Source organism: Elephantulus edwardii, unplaced genomic scaffold (genome assembly GCF_000299155.1).
Source record: "Elephantulus edwardii isolate Elephantulus edwardi_28Jun2011 unplaced genomic scaffold, EleEdw1.0 scaffold00174, whole genome shotgun sequence".
NCBI classification, from domain to species: Eukaryota; Metazoa; Chordata; class Mammalia; order Macroscelidea; family Macroscelididae; genus Elephantulus; species Elephantulus edwardii.
Window position 1 is genome coordinate 2,438,568 of NW_006399924.1, and position 25,315 is coordinate 2,463,882.

Consider the following 25,315-nt stretch of genomic DNA (forward strand, 5'->3'; position numbering starts at 1 on the left):
GACAGATAAGTTTATAGGTAAATATTATCAACTGTGTGCAATTTATTCCTCTTTATAGCCTCCAAGATTGATCAGTGTACAAACAATGCAAAGAGGCAATATGAACTGTGGACCTTTCCAAGCCCATCAGATGAGAATGGCTCAGAATGCTGCCAGAATACCAGGGATACCCAGACACAGTGGCCCTCAGTATTCCATGTTGCAGCCACATCTCCAAAGACAAGTATGCCTAGAGTTACATTTGTAAGAATCATAACATTTTAAAACTAAAAGAAACCTTTTTCTTTAAAATATATGGCGGGAGGGAAGTCATTGATACCTTTGATTAATTAACCTAGTAAAGTACACTTGCATGTTTACTTTTTGTAAGCACTCATGGGAGTTTTTTTGGTTCCTTTAAACCCATCATTTACTGGAGTAAATGATCCCTGATCCAACCAACTTATTTTATAGTTTGAAAAATCTAGAGAACTTGTGGTTTACATGTTAGCGTATGAGATAATGGGTATAATCAAGATTAGGTTCTTAGTTTCTTGAAATGAATCTTCTTTTCAATCCAAATGATATCCTTTATTTAAAAAGAGTTTATGAGAAATTGGACTGTATGATTCTTTTGTTTATTCTAGTCAAATATTAATTGCTTTTAAGATATAGATAGTGCCTAATTATAGAATTAAATGTACTTAGAGACAAGTTTTTCTATCTTTGTCCAAATAGCATATTTACCTAGGAGGTACTAGGAGGTATGGTTAGAAGATGAAGATAATTTGACATGAAATTTGTAGTTATAAAGCAGGACAATAGTTTTATAAGTCTTAAATGTTTCGCAAAGCATACCCTAAAGAACAGTGAACTCTTCAGTGAGGCAAGGTTTGTCAGAAGTGGAGGTTGTGAGCCATACCTACTGAATTAAAATTTCAAAGAAGAAGGAAAAGTACTCAGTAATAGGTTAACTTTTGCTCTGCCTTTACACTAACATTTGGGGACCAGTGTTCTAGAGCAGTGATCTTTCTAGTTTTTGACCCAAGTCTCTGGGTAGTATAAACATTAACATACTTGACAAGAAGTTGGTAGTTTCTTTCTACTTAGAACTGTCCTATAAGAAAGACCTGGTTATTTACTAACAAACTATTAGCTACTGAAAACAGCTTTACTTTGGCTCACATGGCATTGCTGTAAGCTAGAATTTCTGACTTGAAAAATAGGCACTCTCTCTGCTATAGTCTGTTTAGAGATCTGGGCTGTGAGAAAAAAGACCTCACTGTTCTGGTGGTTCAAATCCACCAGCTTGGGCTCTCCTGGAAAAGGAAGGGCAATTTCCTTCTGTGTGATTTATAGCCTCAAAACACCTGCTGAAGAGTCAGCTATGAGTAAGTTCCTACTCTCTAGCTGTAACTTGATTGGCTCACATTTTAAAGTTGACATTTTAAATGGTTCTAAAGAATATAATTCCTAACATTGTAACTATGGATACCATAAGGAACTCCACTGGCATAATCTGTAGGGAGTTGGATTGCTAACCTAAAAGTGTCACTTCTCTGCAGGTTTAAATCCATTAGCAGCTCTGTGGGAGAAAGGTGGACATTCTCTTGTCCCATGCTGTTTTACAACCTCTGAAGGTTATTTTATTTTATTTTAAATTAATCCACTTGGTTTTACTATTGTTGGTGTACCACTAAGGAACTGACTCATAGCTCATCCTCCAGTGAGTTTTCAAAGGCAGTGGGTTTTTGCACAGGAGGAGATTTCCCATCTGTTGCCTGTGGAGCAGCTGGTGGATTTGAACTACATGCCTTTTGAATGGCTGTATTAACTTCCCACCAGTAGACTACCAGAGGTCAAAAGTCTTTAAAAGTGAAAATTTTACACTCTTTTTTCATTGAATTTATATTTGTGTTTTCCTTCCTCTGTAGAATTTTATGTTAATCTAACATACTTGGAAGATTTACAGATCAGCATACTGTAATTTTCTGCCAACAAAAATACTTATTTCAGTGAAAACATTCCTTGGTTGCATTTCCAGTGACATTACGATTCTTGAGCTATAAGATTATGTCCTAAGTCTGAATTGTCATTTTAACTGTTCTATGCATTTGTTTAAATAATATAAATATGTTTACAGGGTTTAAGAATGTTAGAAAACATGGCATTAAAATCTACTTTGTATATGCATATCTTTATGAGATAGCTAGAACTTTATTTTCCCTTTTACTTTTTATCACTGATACTTACTAGAGTGAATCAAGAGTTCTACATTAAATTACTACAAATTTAATTGTTCAGAAAAATACTAATCTTCGCATTATATATTCTTGTAGTAATATTCCTGAATTCTTTGATTTTTTTTTCTAGGTTATAGGCCATAACTCAGTGATCTATCAAAATGGTATTGTCAGTTAATAGCTTTAAGATCCCCCCTCCCCCCATCATTTTGGTTGAACATCCAGTTTGTATACTCAGGCTTTGGATTAGGCAGTTTTTCAGTACTCAGTCACTATCATTTTTCTTTGTGCTTTGGCTTAACCTCTCCAGCGTTTGTTTTTGTTATGGTCTAGCATTCTATAATAAAATTAAGCCTGGGTGGAAGCCCCCCCCCCCGTCAGATCAGGAAAGTGTAATTGTGAAAGAAGTGGTAGAAAGTTTACCACCCATGTCACATGTTTAAGGCAAATCAAATTGTCTTTCGGCAAGAGTACATATGGAAATGTAGAATCTAGATATTTATTTATTTTAAAACACTGTCACCATGCTCAGTTTAGAATAGTACCAGATTTAGGAACCTTTTAAAATACTATGATGTGTAGATCGCTGGGCAGTGCAAACTATTTGCACTCAACCATGAATATTTATTTTACAAATTTTTTTTTGTATAACACTTCACATAACTTCATATAACACTTAATATAACATTCAAAATCAGAAAGGTTAGGATGTACTGTTACCCCATCACTGTTGCTGAGACATGGCTTGTTCATTGCCACACAGCATTAAATACAGAATTGAAGTCATACTTCATTCTGAAATTCAGTGTCCTTTCTGACATATTAAGGTGTATTACATAGTTTTTATTTTTTGAAAGGAAAACAGATAAAAGATCAAAGAGGAATTTAGATAGAATAGTGGCTTTTTGACCTGCTCTCTGAAACCTTTAGGGCTTCCTATGCGTCTTTATTCTGAACTAAGATGTCACTAGTATCATTGATAGAGAGCTCTGTTGGCCTTGTAGTAAGGAGTTGTGATGCCATCCTGAATGCACAGGGTTTGAATTCACCAACTGCTCCACAGTAGAAAGATGTACAGTCTTGTCCCATGTGATTTACTGCTTCTTAAAATCCACGGAAGGGTCACTATTAGTTGTTTCTGACGTAACCCTAACAACAAAGCCTCATTGATAAGTTAAAAAAATGATTTGAAAGCCCTGACAGATTTAAAAAAAAAGAAGCAGCAGCATGTGTCAAGAGGTCCACCTAGCCTGGGATACAATTTTTCCTGGCCTCAGAGAATGCGGGGTTAGTCTGCCTGACTACAGATGGTGTTTCTTTGACAGTTCAGGGGACAGGTTCCTCCCTGTCAAAGAAGACCAATGCTGAGAAGGGTGGGGGGGGGTCTTTGAAAGGGAGAAAGATGCAGCAAGATAGAGTAACATAGTAGCTGTAACAGTGTGCTCATGTATACTAGAGATGATTAAGATGGCATAGGATAGGTCACAGTTCAGATTTCTTACTCATTGGGTTACTCTGAATGGTAGTTAACTGGAAGGCACTGAACAACAACAGCATTTCCGCCCTAGATGCTATACAAAAATGAATAAAAAATTGTAAAGGCTAACTTGGACTTACTTTTTCCTTTCATATATGTTTGAGCAAGGCTTACTTTGTTTTTGAGATAAACTGTCATTAAAAATTCCATATTAATATAGTTCCTGTTAGGATATTCTGGCAGATCAAGTAATGGAAATGTCTTCTTTCCTGACAGCATTCAAATCCAGGGCATGCTGGACCCTTTCCTGTTGTATCAGTGCACAACACCACAATCAACCCAACCAGCCCCACTATAGCTACTATGGCAAATGCAAACCGAGGTCCCACCAGCCCATCTGTTACAGCAATAGAACTTATCCCCTCAGTTACCAATCCAGAAAATCTTCCATCACTGCCAGATATTCCACCTATACAGGTTTGTATGGTTTATTTAAACCTTCATGTGATTTAGGAAGTTAGAATATGTATTTAATTTTCAAGATCAGTCCCAGTGTTTTAGTTTCTAAAGAGTAGAGGATACATATTAGAGTTTTAATAAGTTAATTTTGATATAACCAACATTTCTCAATATTTTAAAGTCGTAGGAAACCAAATATATGACCAGCAGATAGTGAGACTGTCTAAAACCGACATAAACTTGTGATTGTAAATCCAGTTCTCTTTTCACTCTCCAGAACAATAACAAGGATAGTTTGAGATTGCATTCCTAAGAAGATATCTATTAGAGAGGTTTTACCATATTGAGCAGTTTCATCAACACCTATTGCTTGCTATCCCTTCTTTCTGTTGACATGCTGATGGAGATGAGATTATGTCTCACTGTGGTTTTGATTCCGATTTACTTAGCCAGTTAATGTGTTGGACTGTTAACTGAAAAGTCAGCAATTCAAATCCAGCAGCCGCTCCTTGAGAGATAGATGAACAGTCTTGTTCAGTAAATCTTTGTAGATTTGGCAGCCTATTGGAAGGTCACCATGAGTCTAGATTGGCTCATTGGCAGTAGCTCTGGAATTTAATTAATTAAAGATTAATGAATTAATGAAAGATTCTTGTTGACATAGTGGTTAAGTGTTTGACGACTGCTAACTGTAAAGTTGGCAATTTGGATTTATCAGTCTTGGAAACCCTATGGGACAGTTCTTTGTTATACAGAGTTGTTAGGATCTGTAAAACAGATTTAATAGCTAAAGAAGGAGCCTTAGAGGCATAATAATAGATAAGGGAACCAACCCGGTGGCTCTGCATGAAAAAGACCTGGCAGTCTGCTCTCCTAAATACAACAGCCTCGAAAACTTTACAGAGCACTTCTCTCTCAAATGAGGCTGCTGTGTGTCAAAATCCAACAATGACAGTGATTTAAGATATTAGGCATCTTTCCATGTGCTTGTTGGTCATTTGAATATCCTCTTTGGTGAGATCTTTTCAAGTCCTTTGCCCTTTTTTGATTATGTGCTTTGTCTTTTGTTGTTACATTATGGAATTATTTTATACACTTTGGGTGATATAGTTCCTTGCATTTTCTTCCAATCTGTCAGTTGAATTTTCAGCTTTTTTTCTACTTCACAAAGTCCTTTGAACAAAAGCACCTAACTTAAACTTAAAGTTTGATTTAATCGTTTGCAGAGCTTTTTGGTATCTGATAGCCCATTGCTAGAAACAAGAGCTTCACATGATAGCTTCTCTAACACATACTTCTAAAAAGTTTTTATTATTAGTTACTGCATTTAGCTCCTTCATCCATTTTGAATTAGCTTTTGTGTGTGGTGTGAGGTTTGGACCCTGATTTCATTCTTCTGCATGTGGAAATTCAGTACTATTTTGCATAGCATATTGTTCCCCTAACTGAAAGGTCAGCAGTTTGAATCCATCAGCTGCCCCAAGGGAGAGAGACAGTCTCCTGTTAAGCTTTACAGCCATAGAAACCCACTAGAGGTTTGCCATGAGTCTGAATTGTCTTGATGGCAGTGGATTCATTTGTTGAAGAGACTCTTCCTGCTGCCTTACTGAATGGATTTCATGAATTGTATCTCCTAAGAGTTCACTATTTAAATCCTTTGCGTATTTTTCTAATGAGATTGTCTTTTCCCTTTTAATTCACAAATTATTTGCATAACACATTATACACACACACACACACACACACACACACCATGCAGTTTTTTTGGGGGGGAACAACTTTTTTTTAAGTTAGCCATCTCTTTTGCTTTTGCTTAGAACCTGTTTTTGTAGGGCCCTCAGACTAAGGAGTGAGCTCTGGTGGCTTAGTGGTAAGGAAGGACACTGCCATCCCAAATGCTCATAGTTGGAATCCACCAGCTCTTCTGTGGAAGATAGATGGGCAGTCTCCTCATGTGAAAACCTGCTGGAAGGTCAGTTATGAGTTGTTTCCGACCTGAGAGTACATAACAAGAAGCTAGGAAGGTCTCTTTCACATGTTTAAAGGCATTTAGGAAAAATAATGAAAAGTTAAGAGTGATGGTATATGGCCCAGAAAGCTTGAAATAGTTATTATCTGATCCTTTATAACACAAGCAAACTATCACCTACCCTTGGGTGATGTCTGTTCTGAATGATGGTTATCTGATGTTTGAGCTCACAGTTGATTTGAAATTCCCAGCAAGAACTTTCACCGAGTGGTCGGAAAGTTGTGCCCATCACTTTTGCTCACCTTCCATTGACAAGACCTAGTCAGACGGCCACTGCTACTGTAATAAAGACTGGGAAGTAGAATGTGTAGCTAAATAACTGTGTGTCCAAATATGATAGAGAGCAGATCTGGGAGAACAACCAAGCAGTGTTTACCACATAGATTTTAACTGCTCTATTATTAGGAGCTGTACTTGACACATAGAAGATGCTCCCTAAAATTTTTTGTTTAGTGAATTGATTTTTTTTAGATTTTTTTTTTTATTTAGTATCTATCTTTCTTTTGCCCGTATGTAGTGACCATTGGGAGCTGAATGCTTCAGCTAGTATTTATTTCTCTGTCTGAAGCTGTTGAATCAGGAAGCTCTTGTATATACTCACTCCCTATTTGTTTCTTTCTGACCTGGTGCATTTTTCTAGCCTTAGACATACCTTTTGGACCAGAGACATAAAGTGCAGACAGAAATTGTAAAAGCAGTAAGGGTAGTGTTAGACAGTGTGGACTTTCTATGGCTTTATTGAATTGTAGGTAAAACCTTTCACTTGTTTGTTTTTGGGTGGGATGCTTCTCCCCTTTGTCACCTACATTTGCAATCCTCCAGTTGACTTTAGTTGCAGCTAAGAATTCATGTGTAGTTAAAAGCTTATAGATGAATGCTAGGCTCACAGGGCATGTGACCACAGGGCATTCACAGCCACTAAGATCCTTTTGTCTCTCCAGCCAAGCCCACAGTTTACTCGTATTGCCTTACTCCCTTCAGGTCTAGCCTTGGAGTACTGGAATGAGAAAATTGGTCTGTTTACTTTCTTGAAATGTGCTTCCTTGCCCATCTTTTGTTTTGTGCTGCTCCACTCTGATAATTTTTCTATCTAGTTACTTGTATCTTGACTTACACCTAGAGTTTTTTCTAGTGTTAGTGTTCAGATCTCCTCTTTTCCTGTTTTGTACCTATGAAAATCAGTTGAATTTTGGGATGAAAGGAATATAAAAAGTAAATGCATATTTTATTTCTAGAACCAGAAGTAGATGTGCATGAAAAAGTAAAACCATAGCTCTAAGGGTAGAAAAATTTTGAAGAGGGTCAAATGTTGGTATAAAAAAAACCAGTAAGCAAAATATTAGCAGTTAATTGAAGCAATGACAGCTTGACCAACTTTCATATAGAATGGTGTAAAATGAAAATTTCATATTGAAACACTATCTTTTTGTACACAAATATTTTCTCATTTAATTATCACAGTTCCATGTTGTAGGCAGGATGTTTTAAAGATTAGGAAGTTTGTATTCAAATTAGGAACAGCCCAAAAATCACAGTGCCATGTTCTCTGGCTTTATCCTTCTACATCTAAGTCAGAAAAGAGCTCAGCTATTGCTTGCCCCTTTTGTTTGGGTGATGAAAAACCTTTTATGTTAAACTAAGGGTCAAGGACTGCAACCTACAATATGGATTGAGGCTCAATGTCAAGAAGACAAAGATTCTAACCACTGGACCAGTTGGCAGCATCAGGATGGATGGTGAAAAGATTGAGATTGTACACAGCTTTAGTTTGCTTGGCTCCACAGTCAGTAGTCTTGGCACCAGCAGCCAGGAAATTAAAAGGCACATTGCCATGGGAAAGTCTGCTGTTAGGGACCTCTCCAAAGTACTGAAGAGCAATGGTGTCTCTCTGGAGACTAAGGTGCGTCTGATACAGGCCATGGTCTTCGCAATCACTTGTTATGCATCAGAGAGTTGGACAATGACCAAGGAGGATAGAAGGAGAATTGAAGCCTTTGAGCTGTGGTGCTGGAGAAGAGTATTGAGAATACCATGGACTGCTAGGAAAACAGATTTGTCCTGGAAAGGGTTAGACCGGGTGGCTCCTTGGAGGCAAGGATTCTGAGGCTCCGTCTAACATACTTTGGACATGTTGTGAGGAGAGACCGGTCCTTAGAGAGGGACATCATGCTTGAGGAAGGCCCTCTATGAGGTGGATTGATTCAGTGACTGGGATAATTGGGATGGGCGTATCGGAGACAGTGTGATTGGCACAGGCCAGAGCAGAGATTAGGGCTGTTGTACATAGGGTCGCTATGAGTCGCAAGCTACTCAACGGCACATAACCACAACAAAGGCTTTTAATTAACTATAAGAAATTATTAAAGCTTAAAAGCTAGTTTACATGATCAGATTTCTGGTAGGTGGATGAATTTGAATATGGACCTAAAATAATAGAAAGGAGACTCAAAACATGAATATTTACAAGTATATTGGAATAATTTTCAGGGTAGATTGTATACATAGGATATAGTGGATTATTTGGCTTTGTATTGGGTAGTTAGTTGGGCATTATTTGTTGTATAAAATTAATTCTAATGCACATAAATTTGATACATATTTTCAGGGGAACCCAAGGAGACTACATTTAAGCAGAATTTAGTATTTTATAGTGTGTTTGTTAACTGTAAACTTAAGGTAATACAATAACTTCCTGTTTTACTCAGGGTAAAATTTTTCTTTTTCTTTAGTTGGAAGATGCTGGTTCGAGTAGTTTAGATAATCTACTAAGCAGATATATCTCAGGCAGCCACCTACCCCCACAGCCTACAAGCACCATGAATCCCTCCCCAGGACCCTCAGCACTCTCTCCTGGCTCATCAGGTAAAACAAATTAAGTCTTTTCTTTAGCACCTAAAAAACAAACAAAAAAAATAAAACCACAAAAAAGGGCGTTGTCTTTTGGTATTAGTAGTGTTAACAGTCTTCAGCAGTTTGGAAGGATTGTTTTATTTTATATATATATATTTGTAATCTACACTGCTCTCTTTTTGTAATCTAACTGTAATCTACTTTCTCCAAACCTCTTTAATCTCTATGCTAAAGAAATAATTTGAGTAGCTGGATTTTATAAAGAGTATCTCCTCAGAATTGGTAGAAAACTTATCAACAACCTGTGTTATGCAGATAGCTCACGCTTGCTGAAAGCGAGGAGGACATGAAGTGCTTGCTGCAGAGGATCCAAAGATTGCCACCTTCAATATAGATTAAATAACACCCTTGGTACCAGAAGCGAGGAGATCTGGAAACATACAGGATTGTAGAAGGTCTGCTGTCTGGGACCTCTCCAATGTCTTAAAGAGCAATAATGTCAGTCTAAAGGCAAGTGTGCCTATTCTAAGCCGTAGTCTTTCCAGTCATCTGTTATGCTGAGAGCTGGATAGTATATGACAAGAGAAGAATCAATGCCTTTGAGTTGTAATCTTGAAGAAGAGTACTGAATATTCCCATGCCTCGCCAGAAGAACAAACATGTCTTGGAGAAAGCAGAGTGCCCCTTAGAGGGTGGCAAAACTTTGTTTGATATGCTTTGGCCCTGTTGCTGTTGTTGAGTATCATCACGTTGAGATTGATTCATATCTAACCCTCCAGCAGATATTCAGAAGCATGCAGATAATTGCATGGGAGGAGATAACGCCTCTGTTTCAGCAGAGCAGCTGGAGGATTTGAACCCATGTGTCTGAATGGCAGTGCAATTTCTTACCACTAATCCACTAGAGCTCCCCAGGTTGTGTTGCTATGAGAGGCTATTCCTTGGAAAAGGACATCCTGTTTGGAATGGTAACAGGTCAGCAAAAGAGAGGAACCATCAGTGAGTGTAGCTGTGGGCTCTAGTGTATCTGAGATGAATGAAGATGTTACAGGATAGGACAGAGACCCCGTTTTTCTTAAATTACTGAGTCTTACTCAGCTTGACAGTACTTAATAACAGCAACAACAGTGTTCAGAAGTTTAAAGTACTCCTTCCTCTATACCCAAACTAGGCTATTACATATTCACATTCTTTGCTAGCTCTGTAGATGCATACGTTTCCCATGTTGTATTTTTACAATACAGATGATCAGTTAGGAATTCTTTGATTCAAACCAAACTTTTGAAAGTAATGAATTTTCAAAAATTATTTTTTAAAGACAAAAGAATTAAGGAAAAGATAGTAAATGTTGAGATTGCAATTTTAAAAGAAGCTTGATTGAATTTACTGGCAAACATTAAAATAAGATTTCTCCCCATAAAATTCTTATTCAGTTCATTGCTGTTATTAAGTCTACTCCTTTCTGAACCTCTAGTGGGTGTTCAAAGGCTGCAAATTGCATAGAATATTCTATCTTTATGCCACAGAGCAAGCTGATGGATTCAAATTGCAAGCCTTTGGGTTGGCTGCATAACTCCTTGCCCACCAAACCAACAGGATTCAATTAAACTTTACCAGTAAATTTAAGGTTTAGTTTTAAATGGGCAGTTTTGAAAATTTCCTTGTTTTTCCTCAGTTCTTTTGATTGTTTTTAAAGGATTTTTTTTAAAAAAAACCACACACTATTACTTTACATAATGTTTGTTGGATTGAAACAAATTAACCCGATATGTCATTGTCATTGCTGAGGTCAGGTGGATCTTAGCTGGTAACAGAATATCAGAAGGGTATTTGTTTTTGTTTCATTGAACTATGCAAAGGCATTCAACTGTATGCATCATAACAAATTATGAATAACATTGAGAATGCCAGAACCGTAATTGTGCTCAGCTAGAACCTTTATGTGAACCAGGAAGCAGTTTGAACAAAAGAAGAGGGTATTACATACTTTAAAGTCCGAAAAGATTTGTTTTCAGGGTTGTATTCTTTAACTATACCTATAAGCTGAGGAAATACTCCTAGAAGCTCAATTATAAAAAGGTGAATGTGGCACCAGTATTGGAAGAAGACTCATCAACATCCTGCACTATGCAGATGACACAACCGAGCTTGCAGAAAGTGAAAATGGAGAAAGGTTTTTTTTTTAAAAAAGATCTTTTTCAAGGATTTCATTTTTCTTGGATTCTCAGTACCCATGGTTGTGGTGGTACTGCTCTTGGGTACTGTTGAGTTGGACCAACTCATTGGTGACCCTTCAGAGGGTTTTCATGGAAAGTAAATACTGTGGAAAGAGATTGTCCATCTTACATGGAACACCTGATGTGTGCCTTAGGAGTTTCAGCATGGCTTCTTAACACTAGCCACCAGACCTCCCATAGTTGTTTTTATTAATCACTGCTGAGTTGAGTATGGCTTATAGTGACCCTTTGAGGAACAGATCTGGACCCTGTCCTATCCTTTGCCATCCTCACAATCTGTGACACACTTGAGCTGCAGTCACTATGTGTTTTTATTATTCATTCTGCTAAGATTAATAACAGACTTCTTAGAAAAAGTCTTAGGTCAGCGTAGTCCCTGAAGCTTAACCAACTGTATAAATTCCTAATTTCTAACATTAACAGCTCCATCCACGGCTCAGTTCCCCATTCCTCTATGTGCATTTGGCTTGGTGATTTGTCAGAAGGTCCTCCACAGACTCATACCCATCAGGGTAATGACATATGTGACTGTAGGTATGCTAGCTTGTTTTTTGTAGAAACTGAGCAATGGGCCAGACTGGGTGCAGCTGGATGCTTACTTAGTTCACCATTTACAATTTCTTAGTCCAGACAGCTTCTCTCCAGCAGGCTTGGGCTAAGTTAACAATAGTCATGCTGCTACTCCTGTGTTGGTGTTTTCAGACACCCCACATTGTGGAGAGCACTCTGTTATATTGATCCTACAGCTGTTGATGATTTGTGAGACCATGTGTTTGAATTTAAAGTTGCTGGAGATCATTCCCCCAGCTGGGGCTAGGGAACCTCATTAACAAAGTTTCTGACACCACATTGTGTCAATCCAATTGGTGAAAGTCTTTTTATCTCTCTGCCTTCCCACACATGATGATCCTCTCCAAGGAATAGCCTCTCCTGGCAACATGCCCAAAGTATGAGATGAAAAATAATCATTTTTACCTCCAAGGAGCATTCTGGCTGCACTTTCTCGAAGACTTTATCTGTTCTTTTGGTAGTCCAAGGGATATTCAATGCTTTGCTCTAACACTGCAGCATATAAGTAAGTGACTGAAAAGACCCTGGCCTGAATCAGACATACCTTAGTCCTCAAACTTAACATTATTGCTCCCCAATAATTTGGAGGGGTCCCAGACTGCAGTCTTTACCAGTACGTTACATTTCCTGATTTCCTGACTGCAGGTACCAAGTGTACTGATTGTGGATCCCAGTAAGATGAAGTTGTTGACACTGTCAATCTTCATCTCTTGTAATATTGCCTGTCTAGTGGTGAGAATTTTTGTTTTCATGTTGTTGAGATGCAATCCATATTTAAGGCTTCAATGTTTGATCTTCTTCAGCAAGCACTTCAAGTCCTTACTTTAAGCAGGCAAAGTTGTGGCATCTGTATAATAAAGATCATTAATGAATCTTCCTCCAGTTCTGATGCCACATTCTACCTAGTGTCCAGGTTCTCCAGTGGTTTACTCAGTGTACAGATGGAATTAACGTGGAGAGAGGATACAACTTGGATGCATATCTTTCTTAGTTTTAAACCATTCGTGTTTCCTTGCTCTCTTCACACAACAGCTTCTTAGGCTAGGAATAGATTTTGTATAAGCTTCCTGTTCTTAATTTTAGCCATAACTTGTAATGATCCACATAGTCCAATTTCTTAGCTTTCAGCTAGGATCCGTCTGACATCAGCAGTGATATGCCCAGTGCCTGGTCTTTTATAAACACAACTTGGACTTTGGGCAGGTTTCTATGTACTTTTAGCTGCTTTTGAACGATCTTCAGCAGTATTTTACGTACATGTGATATTAATGATGTTATTCTATATTCTGCTGAATTTCCTTTTTGGGGAATGGGAATGAATATGGATCCCTTCTGTCATTTTCCCAGGCCCTATCCACCAAATCTTCTGGCAAAGACTGGTGAGCACATCCAGGGCTACATCTGTCATTTAAAATGTGTCATTTGGTATCCTGTAGATTCCTGGGGTATCTTTTTTTTTTTTTAGTGCAGCTTGAAATTCTTACTTAATTAGCATTGGCTCTTGATTGTATGATACTTCCTGAAGTACTGCAGTGTCAGCCAATTCTTTTTGTTACAGTCATTCCATGTATTCCTCCATCTTCTTTTGATTTTTCCTGGATCGTTGAAGATTTTGCCCATAGCATCTCTAAGTATTTAAGCTTGAATTTGCTTTCAGTTCTTTCCATTTGAGAGATGCCTAGCAGCTGCTTCCCTTGTTATTTTCCTATTCTAATTATCTGCACACTGCATTATAATACTTTGCTTTGTCTTTTTGAGCTACCCTTTGGTAACAGTAATCATATCAAAAGATATTTGCACTATAAGAAGAACCTGTTAAGAATAGTGTTAAAGAAGTCAGTTTAAAGACTAAGATGCGCCTGTTCCAGCCATGGTATTTTCATTTGTTTCATATGCATGCAAAAGTTGGACAGTGATTAGAGAGGAACATTGAATATCCCATGTACTTTCAAAAGACCAAACAAGTCTGGCTTGGAGGAAGTGAAGCCAGAGTGCTCCTTAGATCCAAGGATGGCAAGGCTTTTTCTCACATTTTTTGCACTGAGAGGCCAGTCATTGGAGAAGGACTTCATACTTGAAAAAGTGGAAAACTGAAGGGAGGAAGACCGTCAGTGATGCAGAGATTGCAACAGTGAACTTGAACACAGTGGAGATTGTAAGGGTGGTGCAGGATAGAGCTAGATTTAGATCTGTTGTATATGTTGTTGTGTGCCATCAGGTTGGAACTGACTCATAGCTGATCCTCTAGTGGGATTTCAGAGGCAGTAAATCACATAAGAAGAGATTGCTTATCCTTTCCCCGTGTAGCAGTTGGTGGATTTGAGCTATATACCTTTAGGATTGCAGCACAGTTTCATACTACTAAGATAGGTCACTATAAATTGGATGACTTGATGACACCTAACAAAACCAGCAGCTGTTAAAGTTTGACTAATCTTTTTATGTGGATGTAGATGTCTTTCAAAATTAACCTTAATGTCAAGTGATTCAGTTGAGACTAGTAAGAATCAATGGTTGAAGCAATTCCAATCAGGTAAATAAATAGTTTAGAAATGCTTATGAACTATACTTTCCTCAAGTGTATAAAATGTAATTTTTTCTGTATCTGACCAGTTAATTAATTCTAGAATAGTTTGAGTTTATATGTGTGATTTGGGTGAGTGTACCATCACTTAATTTTTTTAGCTTTAATGGACTTACTTCTGGATTTGTGAAAGTTATTCATGAAAATCTCAGTATGGTATTTTTTGTCAAGTGACTGTAGAGTAATGGCAGGACACCATCTGTTTTATTTGTTAGTTTTGATTGCATAGTACTACTCTCAGAAGAATTCTGAAAAAGTGTTTAGGCTTGCTGAGAGAAAGTGGCTTAATGTCTGCCAGTGGTTTATACATGCCGTCCTGCCTTAAGGAATCTGTCTTATTAACCAGAAATGCTGAATTACATTGTGATAATTTTGAATTCTGTCTCTAATAGTAAATTTTAATTTTCTTATATGCATGTAACTTATTTTGGATTATTATTTTTTAGGTTTACCTAACTCTCACACACCTGTGAGACCCCCTAGTACCTCTAGTACTGGCAGTCGAGGCAGGTGAGTATTATGACATCATTAATAACTTAATATTTTTTCTTTTTGTTATGGAAAAGAGAAAATATTTTTAAAAGTAGACTATTATACAAATATTATTCAGATTTATTCACCAACCACTAAACCGAAGAAGAAGAAAAAAATATGGAGGATTTCTACCAACTTTTAGTTTGAAATTGAAGGAACATGCAATCAGGATATTTTAATAATCTTGATTATTAATTGAAATAAAATGCAATTGGGATGCAAATGTTCACAACAAAGAAGGACTGGTAGTTGTAAAATATGGCCTTGGTGGATAGACAGGTCAGAGATGGGATGACAGAATTATAAATAACCAATGACTTATTCATTGCAAATACTCTTCTTATAAAATATAAATGGCAAATGTATTGGAATCCCATCAATGGAAAGAGACAGTTTGGGTAGTTCAATATCACCAGTTATAACAAGGCCAGAGAATAGAATGATCATGGAACAGATCATGAGTTGCATACACAAGTTCAAAATGAAGCTGGAGAAAATGAAAACAAGTCTATGAAGGCCGAGATACGAGGTTAGTACATCCCACCAGAATTTAAAGACAATCACATGAATAGAATTGATTCATTGTAAACTAATGAGCAGACAAATTGTGCATAGACATCATTTGTTGTTGTAAAGTGCTGTTGAGTCAAGGTGGACTCATAGCAACCCTATGAACCAAAGCTCTGAACTTGCTCTATCCTGTGCCAACTTCACACTTCCTGACACACAAGAGCCCATTGCAGCAGTCACCGGGTCATTTCATCTCTGTTCATAGGGTTTTCAAAGGCCTTTTATTTAGGCTTATTCTGCTTCTTAGTTTGTCTTAATCAGGGAGCTCCACCAAAACCTGTCCACAATGGGTAACCCTTATGGCATTTGACATACCAGTGGCACAGATTTCAGTATTAGAGCAATCCCAAATTATATTAGTAAAGAAAACTGACAAACAAGTACTGTACCACTTAGAAAAGTGTTTTCCCCCATGAAAATCATACATGATAAATATAAAAAAATACAGGCTAGAAGGAAAATCGATTTCAGAAGAGACTCTGAAACTTGCTCTTCAATCTAGACAATCTAAAGTAAATAGACAAAATAAAGCCAAATAGGAGATTTTCAAAGAAATCTTTGACAAAGGATTGTGAATACAAAGCAAAGTATTAGAATTAAAGTGCCAAAAACGGAAATTATTTGACATTTCTCAAGGTAAAGTGACTAGATCAGTCATCAAGTTGCAATGCTGAAGGATTCCATGCACAAAATATTAAACCATGGAGGAAAAAAAATCAAGAGAGTAGGAAAACTGTATCATATAATACATAAAAAAAGAATTAACTTAATGTTCACTGTTTCAGGAGAGAACAGATGATTAAGAACTGATGGGTCACCCATTTTGAATAATATTGCATGAATTCCTTGTTTTTCAATGCAGCATAGTATTCTATTGTGTGAATGTACTACAGCTTCTCTATCCATTTGTTTGTTGATGGGCACTTAGACTGTTTCCAACTCTTTGCTATTGTGAACAAAGACACTATAAACATGGATGTGCATATATCTGCTTGGATGTCGGTTGTGGTCTCTTTAGGGTATACTCCCAATATTGGAATTGCTGGGTCAAATGGTATCTTTATTTGCAACTTTTTGAGAAAGCGCCACACCTCTTTCCACAGTGGTTCCACCATTTTACACTCCTACCAACAGTGAATAAGGGTTCTAGTTTCTCCACAACCTCTCTAGCATTTGTTGCTTGCTGTTCTGTTAAATTTTGCTATTTTGACTGGGGTGAGATGATACCTCATAGTTGTTTTGATTTGCATCTCTCTTAGAGCTAGGGATTTTGAACATTTTTTTCTTCATGTGCTTGTTGGCCATCTGAATGTCTTCTTTGGTGAAGTGTCTGTTATATCCTGTGCCCATTTTTCTATTGGATTATTTACCTTTATCTTGTGGTGTTCAAGTATTTTATAAATTCTAGATATAAGTCCCTTATCTTTCATGTCATTCCCAAATACTTTTTCCAGTCTGGCTTCCCTTTTTACCCTGTTGGAGAGGTTTTTAGATGTGCATAGGGATTTGATTCTTAGAAGAATCTTCTGGTTGTAGATCTTTCAGGATACTTGGAAGACTCTTTATGTTGTTGATTAGGACAACTAGAGTTCTTCCAAGCTTTTCTTTAATGAAGTTTATATTACTTGGTTTTAGTCCTGGATCCATGATCCGCCTTGAGTTGGTTTTTGTATATGGAGTGAGATTTATCTTGCTTGAGTCTTCTGCAGATATTTTTCCAATTTTGCCAACACCATTTGTTTAAAAGGCTGTCGTTTCCCCACTTAACTGATTTCATCTCCTTGTCAAAAATCAGTTGACTGATTTCTGGGTTCTCAATTCTATTCCACTGACCTGTATGTCTGTCATTGTACCAGTACCATGCTGTCTTAACCACCACGGCAGTGTAGTAGAATTTGAAATTAGGGAGTGAGATGCCTCCTGCCTTTTTTCTATTTTTAAAGAGTGCTTTGCTTATTCAGGGCTTCTTTCCATTCCAAATGAAACTGGAGATTACCTTTTCCATCTCGTTGAAGAATGGGATTTTACTATGCTGAGTGAAATATCTCTGTCACAAAAGGACAAATACTGCATGGTGCCACTGTTGTATAATGGGACTGATAGCAGGGTTGGGGTAAGACTGAGAAAAACTGGGTAAATTACGTATACTGCATTGAAACAGATGAGGGAGAGAAACATTTAAAAGTGATATGTGATAGGGTATTATGGTTATCCAGAATTAAGATTACATAATGGAATGGACTGGGGCGATGGGTGGGTTGCGGGGGGATTGTATACTAAATAAGGAATTTTTCTTTTGCTTTTCAAAGAGAGGAGTGAACTGGCGGGGAAGGGCTGGGCAGGGAGAAAAGTGCAACAGTGAATGAATGGAAATTCAGAATCTCTGTAAGTGTTCATTAAAATTAATAAATTTTTTTAAAAAACAACAAAACAAACCAACTGATGATCAAGAACGGGGATGTCCAAGTTACACTGAAGGCATTTTAAAAATACAAGGCCCTGGAGTTGACAGATGCCAATTTAGGTGCTTGAACAAACAGATGCACCCCTGTACATGCCTACTGTCATTGCCAAGAAATTTGGAAGGGAGCTACCTGGCGAGCTGAGTGGGAAAGACCCATATTTTTTCCCCATTTCAAAGTAAGATAAACCGGCAGAGTATACAAATTATTGAATAATATCATTATTGTGCCATACAAGTGAAATCTTCCTGAAGGTAGAAAAAAGAAGCGGGGAAGAAAAAAACCAAACGAAAAACCCCAAAAAAACCTTGAATAGTATATTTATAATGTAACTGCCAGAAATTCAAACTGGATTCTGAAGAGTCTGTGAAACAAAGGATATCCTTGTTAACAACAAGTTGATCTTGACTAAAAGCAAAGAACACCAGGAAAATGTTTAATTGTGTTTTATTGATAATGCAAAGGCATTATACTGTGTGGACTAATTAGGACTAACATTGCTAAGCTGTAATTGTTAACAACCTCAGTCTCTTCTCCATCTATCCTGGTGCTGCCAGTTGGCCCAGTGATGAGAATCTTTGTTTTCTTGATGTTGAGCATCAATCCAGATTTCAGATTACAGTCCTTGATCTTTTGCATTAAGTGCTTCAGGTCCTTCTCAGTTTCAGCAAGCAGGGTTGTGTCATCTGAATATCATAGGTTGTTGATGAGTCTTCCTCTAATCCTGATACCACACTCCTTCTCATAAAGCCCTGCTTCCCAAATGATCTGTTCTGTATATTCATAGACAGGATGCATCCCTGATGCACTCCTTTCCTGTTTTTGAATCATGCAGTATTTCCTTGCTCTGTTTTGAGGACTACTTCTTGGACCAAGTATAGGTTTTGTGTAAGCACAATCAAGTGCTCTGAGATTCCCATTTTCCTCAAGGTTAGCCACAATTTATTGTGATCCACACAGTCAAATGCCTTTGCATAGTGAATGAAACACAGATGGACATTATTCTGGTACTCTGTCAATATCAGTCTGACATTGGCAATAATGTCCCTAGTGCCACGACTTCTAAACCCAGCCTGTATTTCTGCCAGTGTACTGTTCAAGTCTTTTGTGGATAATCTAAAGCAGGATTTTGCTAGTGTATTATATTAGTGATAGTGTTCGGTAATTTCCATACTCTGTTGAGTCACCTTGTTTTGGAATGGAAATAAATAAGGATCTCTTCCAGTCAGTTGGTCAAGTAGTTGTCCTCCAGATTTCTTGGCACAAGTTGGTGAGCATATGCAGGGCAGCATCTGTTTGCCAAAATACGTCAATTGGTATTCCATCAATTCCTGGGGCGTTATTTTTTGCCAAGTCCTCAGAGCATCCTGCACTTCCTCCTTTATCACCATTGCCTCATACTCAGAGGAAATCAAAAGACAAATTTCATTGGAAAAATCTGCTGTCATGGACCTCTTCAGAGTGCTGGACAGCAATGATGTCAGCTTAAATACAAAGGAAGGTATGCTTACCTTTTCAACCTGTATGCAGAACAGATTATCCAGGAGGCTGAACGCTATGAGGAGAAATGTGGGTTCAAGATTGGTGGAAGATCTATCTTGGTGGAAAATCTATCAACAGTCTGCGTTATGCAGATGACACAACCCTGCCTGCTGAAACTGAGGAGGACCTGAAGCGCTTGTTGCAGAGGTTCAAGGACTGCAGCCTCCAATATGGACTGAAGCTCAATGTCAAGAAGACAAAGATTCTCACCACTGGACCAATTGGCAGCATCAGGATGGATGGTGAAGAGATTGAGATTGTTCAGATCTTTAATTTGCTTTGCTCCACAGTCAACACTCCTGGCACCAATAACCAGGAAATTAAAAGAGGTATTGTGATGGGAAAGTGCTGTTAGGGACCTCTCCAAAATACTGAAGAGCAATGGTATCTCTCTGGAAACTAAGGTACATCTGATACAGGCTATGGATTTGCAATCACTTGTTATGCATCAGAGAGTTGGACAATGACTAAGGGGGATAGAAGGAGAATTGATGCCTTTGAGCTGTGGTGCTGGAGAAGAGTATTGAATGTACCGTGGACTGCTAGGAAAACAAACAGATTTGTCCTGGAGAGTGTTAAACCGGGTGGCTCCGTGGAGGCAAGGATTCTGAGGCTCCATTTAACATACTTTGGACGTGTTATAAGGAGGGACATCATGCTTGGTATGGTGGAGGGACAGCACAGGAGGGGAAGGCCCTCTATGAGGTGGCTTGCTTCAGTGACTGGGATAATCGGGATGGGTGTGTCGGAGACATTGCGATTGGCATAGGACAGAGCAGAGTTTAGGGCTGTTGTACATAGGGTCGCTACGAGTCGCAAGCGACACGACGGCACATAACAACAACAATATCATGCATAATCCAGGCCATGGTTTTCTCAATTACTTAATATGCTTCAGAGATTTGGACAGTGACTAAGGATGACAAAAGAAGAATAGATGCCTTCGACGCTGTGGTGCTTGCGAAGAGTCTTGAACATACCATGGACTGCCACGAAAACAAATACGTCTCTCTTGGAGAGGGTGAAACCAAGTCTCCCCTTGGAAGCTAGGATTTTGAACCTCCACCTCACTTACTTTGGGCATGTGGCCAGAAGAGATCGGTCCTTGGAGAAACACATCATGCTCAGAAGGCTGGATGGACAGCTCAGGAGAGCGAGATCCAGGATGAAATGGATTGATACAGTAATGCGTGATGGTGGTTGGTGTGTTGGAGTTAGTGAGACTGACTAAGAACAGGGAAGGGTTCAGAGCTGCTATACATAGGGTCACTGTACAATCGTAGGTGACTCAATGGTACATGAGTATAATAACATACTATGACAGTTTTGGAAGCAGTAGAGGCATCCACTTTCTAAACAACATTCCTCCAGAAACTTTATGAACTTTGATAAATGTTGATAGTTGTAGAAGGGTATCAGATTTTTGTTCATAGGGTCACTATGAGTCGTGCTCGACTCGAAGGCAATCAACAATAACAACATTGCTAAGAATGGGTATTCCAGAACACTTAATTACGCTCATTGGAACCTTTATACAGACCAACAGGCAGTCATTTGAATAGAACAGAAGGCTAGTCTGCAGTTCAGAATCAGGAGGGATGTGTATTAGGATTATATTATTTCACCATATCTATTCAGTCTTTTTGTGAAGGATATTTTCAGCTATGGTTGTTAGGCATCTGAGAAGCAGGGTTATATGAAGAATAATCTTGGCATCATGATTTGAAGGTAGATTCATTAACATCTTAAATAAATAAAAAATATAACATTGCTTGCTAAAAATGAATAGATCTTCAAACACCTAACTGTAGAAGATCAAAGAATACAGCTTTTAGTATGGATTACGCCTCAACATAAAGAAAATAGACATCTGGATAAATAAGTAATATTATAATTGGAAAAAAGTTCAAGATAATTACTCATTTTACTTGGACCCTATTGAATCAGGGCACAATTAGATGATATTTTGCATTGGGCATATATGTTCTGAGTGACCTCTTTAAAATACAAAGGGGAAAGGATACCACTTGTTGACTAAGTTGCACATAGTAATCTCATTTGTTTCATATCCATCTGAGCGTTGGACGGTGAAGAAGGAATACAAAGAATATGGATAATATTGGGGGCTACCAAAGGAATAAGCATGTATCTTCTTGAAGAACTTAATCTCACATACTCTCAAAAATCTCACATATTCTCAAAAGGGACCAGTGCTGGGGCAAGTACTTCATGCTTGAAAAGTGCCAGTGAAATAGAGATTCTCTCCCAGGACAGCAGACTGGTCCCAGCCCTCAGAAATGGAGATCCCGGATGCAGAGTAGAATTACCCTCCTGTGACCTTTCCTCCACGCTATCCGCTTCTGGGTGTGCGGCCAAATAGAGATTCTCAGTAAGGTGAACTGACAACAGTGACTAAGTCTGTGTACTGTAGAGATTGTGAGAATGGCATAGGAACCATGGGATTTTGTTCTGCTTTATGTAGTGGCCCTGAGTTAAAGCAGACTAGATGACACCGAACGACCACAGGTGTCACTATTCCTGGTCATTGACTAGGTCTTTACTTTGTCAGTGGTTGGAAAGGATGATGCTTAGTTCAAGAATGCTGGTTGTCTAATCTGTAGCACATTGCCTTGCTAACTGAAAGGCTGTGCCTTTTCGGTAGTTGAGATCCACCACCAGTCTCAGGAGAAAAATGGCAGTTTCCTCCCATGTGCTTTACATAAAGCCTTGGAACCATAATGGAGGCTTAGCTGTAAATCGATTCTCATTCAGTATCAATGAGTTACACTTCTTTTGTTAGGGATTTAAAGGGAATGCTCATTTTAATTAAAGTATTGTTTCTTAATAATTTTGAGTAACTGTCCTATAAAGCTTACGTTCCTATCATTCACTGTTTGATTGTACCTACTACTTGCTACCATCTAATTGATTCTGACACACTCAGGTTTCCGAAGGCTGTAAATCTTTTTGGAAGGAGACAACTCATCTTTCTGGAGAGGAATATCTGATAAATTCAAAGTGCACACCTTTAGTCACCTGATATATAATGCACTATAGTGCCAGAGCTCTGGTTTTTGGTTATAAGATAGGCAATATAAGACAGTTCTTTTTTTCCTCCCTCTTTTACCTGTTTTCATAATTTCTTGGGCAGCCTTCAGTTGTAATAAGTTTTCTTTTTATTAACTATTCTCCCTTTGACCTATTAGAACTTTTTCAACTTAATTATTTAGTCCTTTTTTTTTAATTAAAAAAATTCTGGCATTTATATTTGGTCCTTTTGATAAAATTTCAAGTAATCCTTGAAAGCTTCCATGTTTTTCGATATGAAAAGATATTTCCAGCTTTATCGTTTGTATTTCCTATTTGGAACCTAGAATCTTCTGTTTTTCTTAGAAATCCTGTTCATTTTAGGAATGAACACTATTTGGGGCAGGACTTTGAATTAATTCATTCATGACCAACCAGGTGAAACTAGAATGGATGTGACTTTTTAAAATAATGATGACAGTTTAAAATCAAGAAAGTGAGTTTGACAAAGTGTCCATCTATATACTGGAGGCAGGCCATACCCACAAGAAAACGCTTTACAGTAATTACTCACAGAATTAATGATGATTACTTAGTATTTGCCAAGCTACTGATAATCATAGCCTAGCTACATTAGCATAAAATTAATCTTCTTTCTTAAGAACATTATGGATTATATTCTACTCCTTATTCCTTTCCCATATCTTCTGACCCTAAAAGGGAAAATAACTTTTCTTTGAAGTGCATTCATACAACACTATTATTGATGTTGTTTTTCATATGTTAAGGGGTAAAAAAGAGTTGAAAACTAGTTTTATAAAGAAAAACAAGTCTACCCTGCTGGCCTTGGAATATGGCTATTTTTTAGACCCCTTAAGTGATTTGCTGTATTTCAGTTTAAAATATGCTGTTACACTCTTTTAAAAGTTTGATTCACTTTTTAAAAATTAATTTTTATTTGTTAAAATCACGTGTTTTTTTATATGATCATTTGTAGACTTTTTGTCTTTATAGCAGTAATTTCCACTGATTGTTGTTGTTACTTGTCATCGAGTCGCTTGTGACTCATAGCAACCCTGTGTACAAGAGCTCTAAATGCTGTTCTATCCTGTGCCAACCTAGCCATCTCAAATACACTCATTCCCACCACTTCAGTCATAGAATCAATCCATCTCATCAAAGGTCTTCCTCTCCTTCGCCACCCCTTCACTCTGCCAAACATAATGTCCCTCTCCAAGGACCAGTCCCTCCTAGCAATATGCCCAAAGTATGTCAGACGCAGCCTCAGAATCCTTGACTCCAAGGTGCATTCTGGCTTCACCCTCTCCACGACAAACCTGTTTGTTCTCCTAGCAGTCCATGGTATATTCAACAGTCTTCTCCAGCACCACAACACACAGTCATCAATTTCTCTTTCTGTCATCCCTATTCACTGCTCAACTCTCTGATGCATAGCACATAATTGCGAAGATTATAGCCCGGATCAGGCACACCTTAGTCTCCAGCATGACGTTGTTGCTCTTCAGTACTCGAGAGGTCCCTCACGGCTGACTTTTCCCAAGGCAATTCGTCTCTTGATTTCCTGGCTGCTGTTACCAAGAGGGTTGACTGTGGAACAAAGTATACTAAAACTGTTAACTATCTCAGTCTCTTCACCATCCATACTGATGCTGCCATTTGGCCCAGTGGTGAGAATCTTTTGTTTTCTTGATGTTGAGCTTCAATCCATATAGGAGGCTACAGTCCTTGACCTTCTGCAGCAAGCACTTCAGGTCCTCCTCAGGCTGACACAGGCAGGATTGTGTCATCTGCATAATGCAGGTTGTTGATGACTCTTCCACCAATCCTGATGCCACATTCTTCCTCGTATAGCCCACCGTCTTGTATGATCTATTCTGCATATAGATTGAAAAGGTATGGAGATAGAATACATCCCTGAATTACATTGTCTAATCAATTCCTTACATATAGATTACATCTCAGTATCAAGAAAACAAAAGTCCTCACCACTGGACCAGTAGGCAACATTATGATAGATGGAGAAAAAATAGAATTGTCAATTATTTCATCTTGGTTAGATACACAGTCAACACTCATACTACCAGCCGTCAGGAGATGAAGAGATGTATAACACTGTCTGCTGTCAAGAATCTCACCAGAGTCCTGAAGAACATTGGTGTCAGTGTAAAGACTCAGGTGCATCTGATTCAAACAACAGTCCTGCTAGTCACCTATGCATCTGAAACCTGGACAATGAATAAGGATGACAGGAGAAAAATTGATGAGTGTGGTGTTGGAGAAGAGTGCTGAATATCCCACCAACTGCCAAAAGAACAGACAAGTCCTGGTGAAAGTGCAACTTCCTTGGAGGCAATGATGGTAAAGCTTCATCTCAAATGTTTTTGACATATTATTTAGGTGAGACTGTTCCTTGGAAAAGTGAAGAGTCATCAGAGGAGAGGAAGAATGGACTGAGATACAGTGTCTGCAGCAATAAACTTAAATGTGTCTTTGATAAGAAGGATGATTAAGAATAGGACAGAGTTAAGATCTGTTGTTCATAAGAGTCTGTGAGTCTCACTCAACTTGATAGACAGCATTAAACAACAAAACAACAATAAGCCCCTTCCTGTGATTCTCATTTTTGTAGTTTGAAGCTGTATTACACTTCCCTGTGTCTTGGGGTGTCCTTATATGCTAGAATGTTGATAAATTATTTATCCATAGGAAACTTACTTTCTACATATGCCAA

At 38.1% G+C, this 25,315-nt stretch overlaps 1 protein-coding gene across 2 annotated transcripts in view; it reads left to right on the forward strand.

The window, feature by feature from the left end:
- The window catches only part of TRIM33 (tripartite motif containing 33), a 155,350-nt gene that overhangs the window by 116,883 nt on the left and 13,152 nt on the right, over positions 1-25,315 (forward strand). For both annotated transcript variants that reach the window (XM_006895690.1, XM_006895691.1), the window contains exons 10-13: positions 59-223; positions 3,976-4,176; positions 8,917-9,049; positions 14,875-14,938. In XM_006895690.1, the coding sequence (XP_006895752.1) occupies positions 59-223; positions 3,976-4,176; positions 8,917-9,049; positions 14,875-14,938 (563 nt within the window). The remainder of the gene's footprint in view (positions 1-58; positions 224-3,975; positions 4,177-8,916; positions 9,050-14,874; positions 14,939-25,315) is intronic.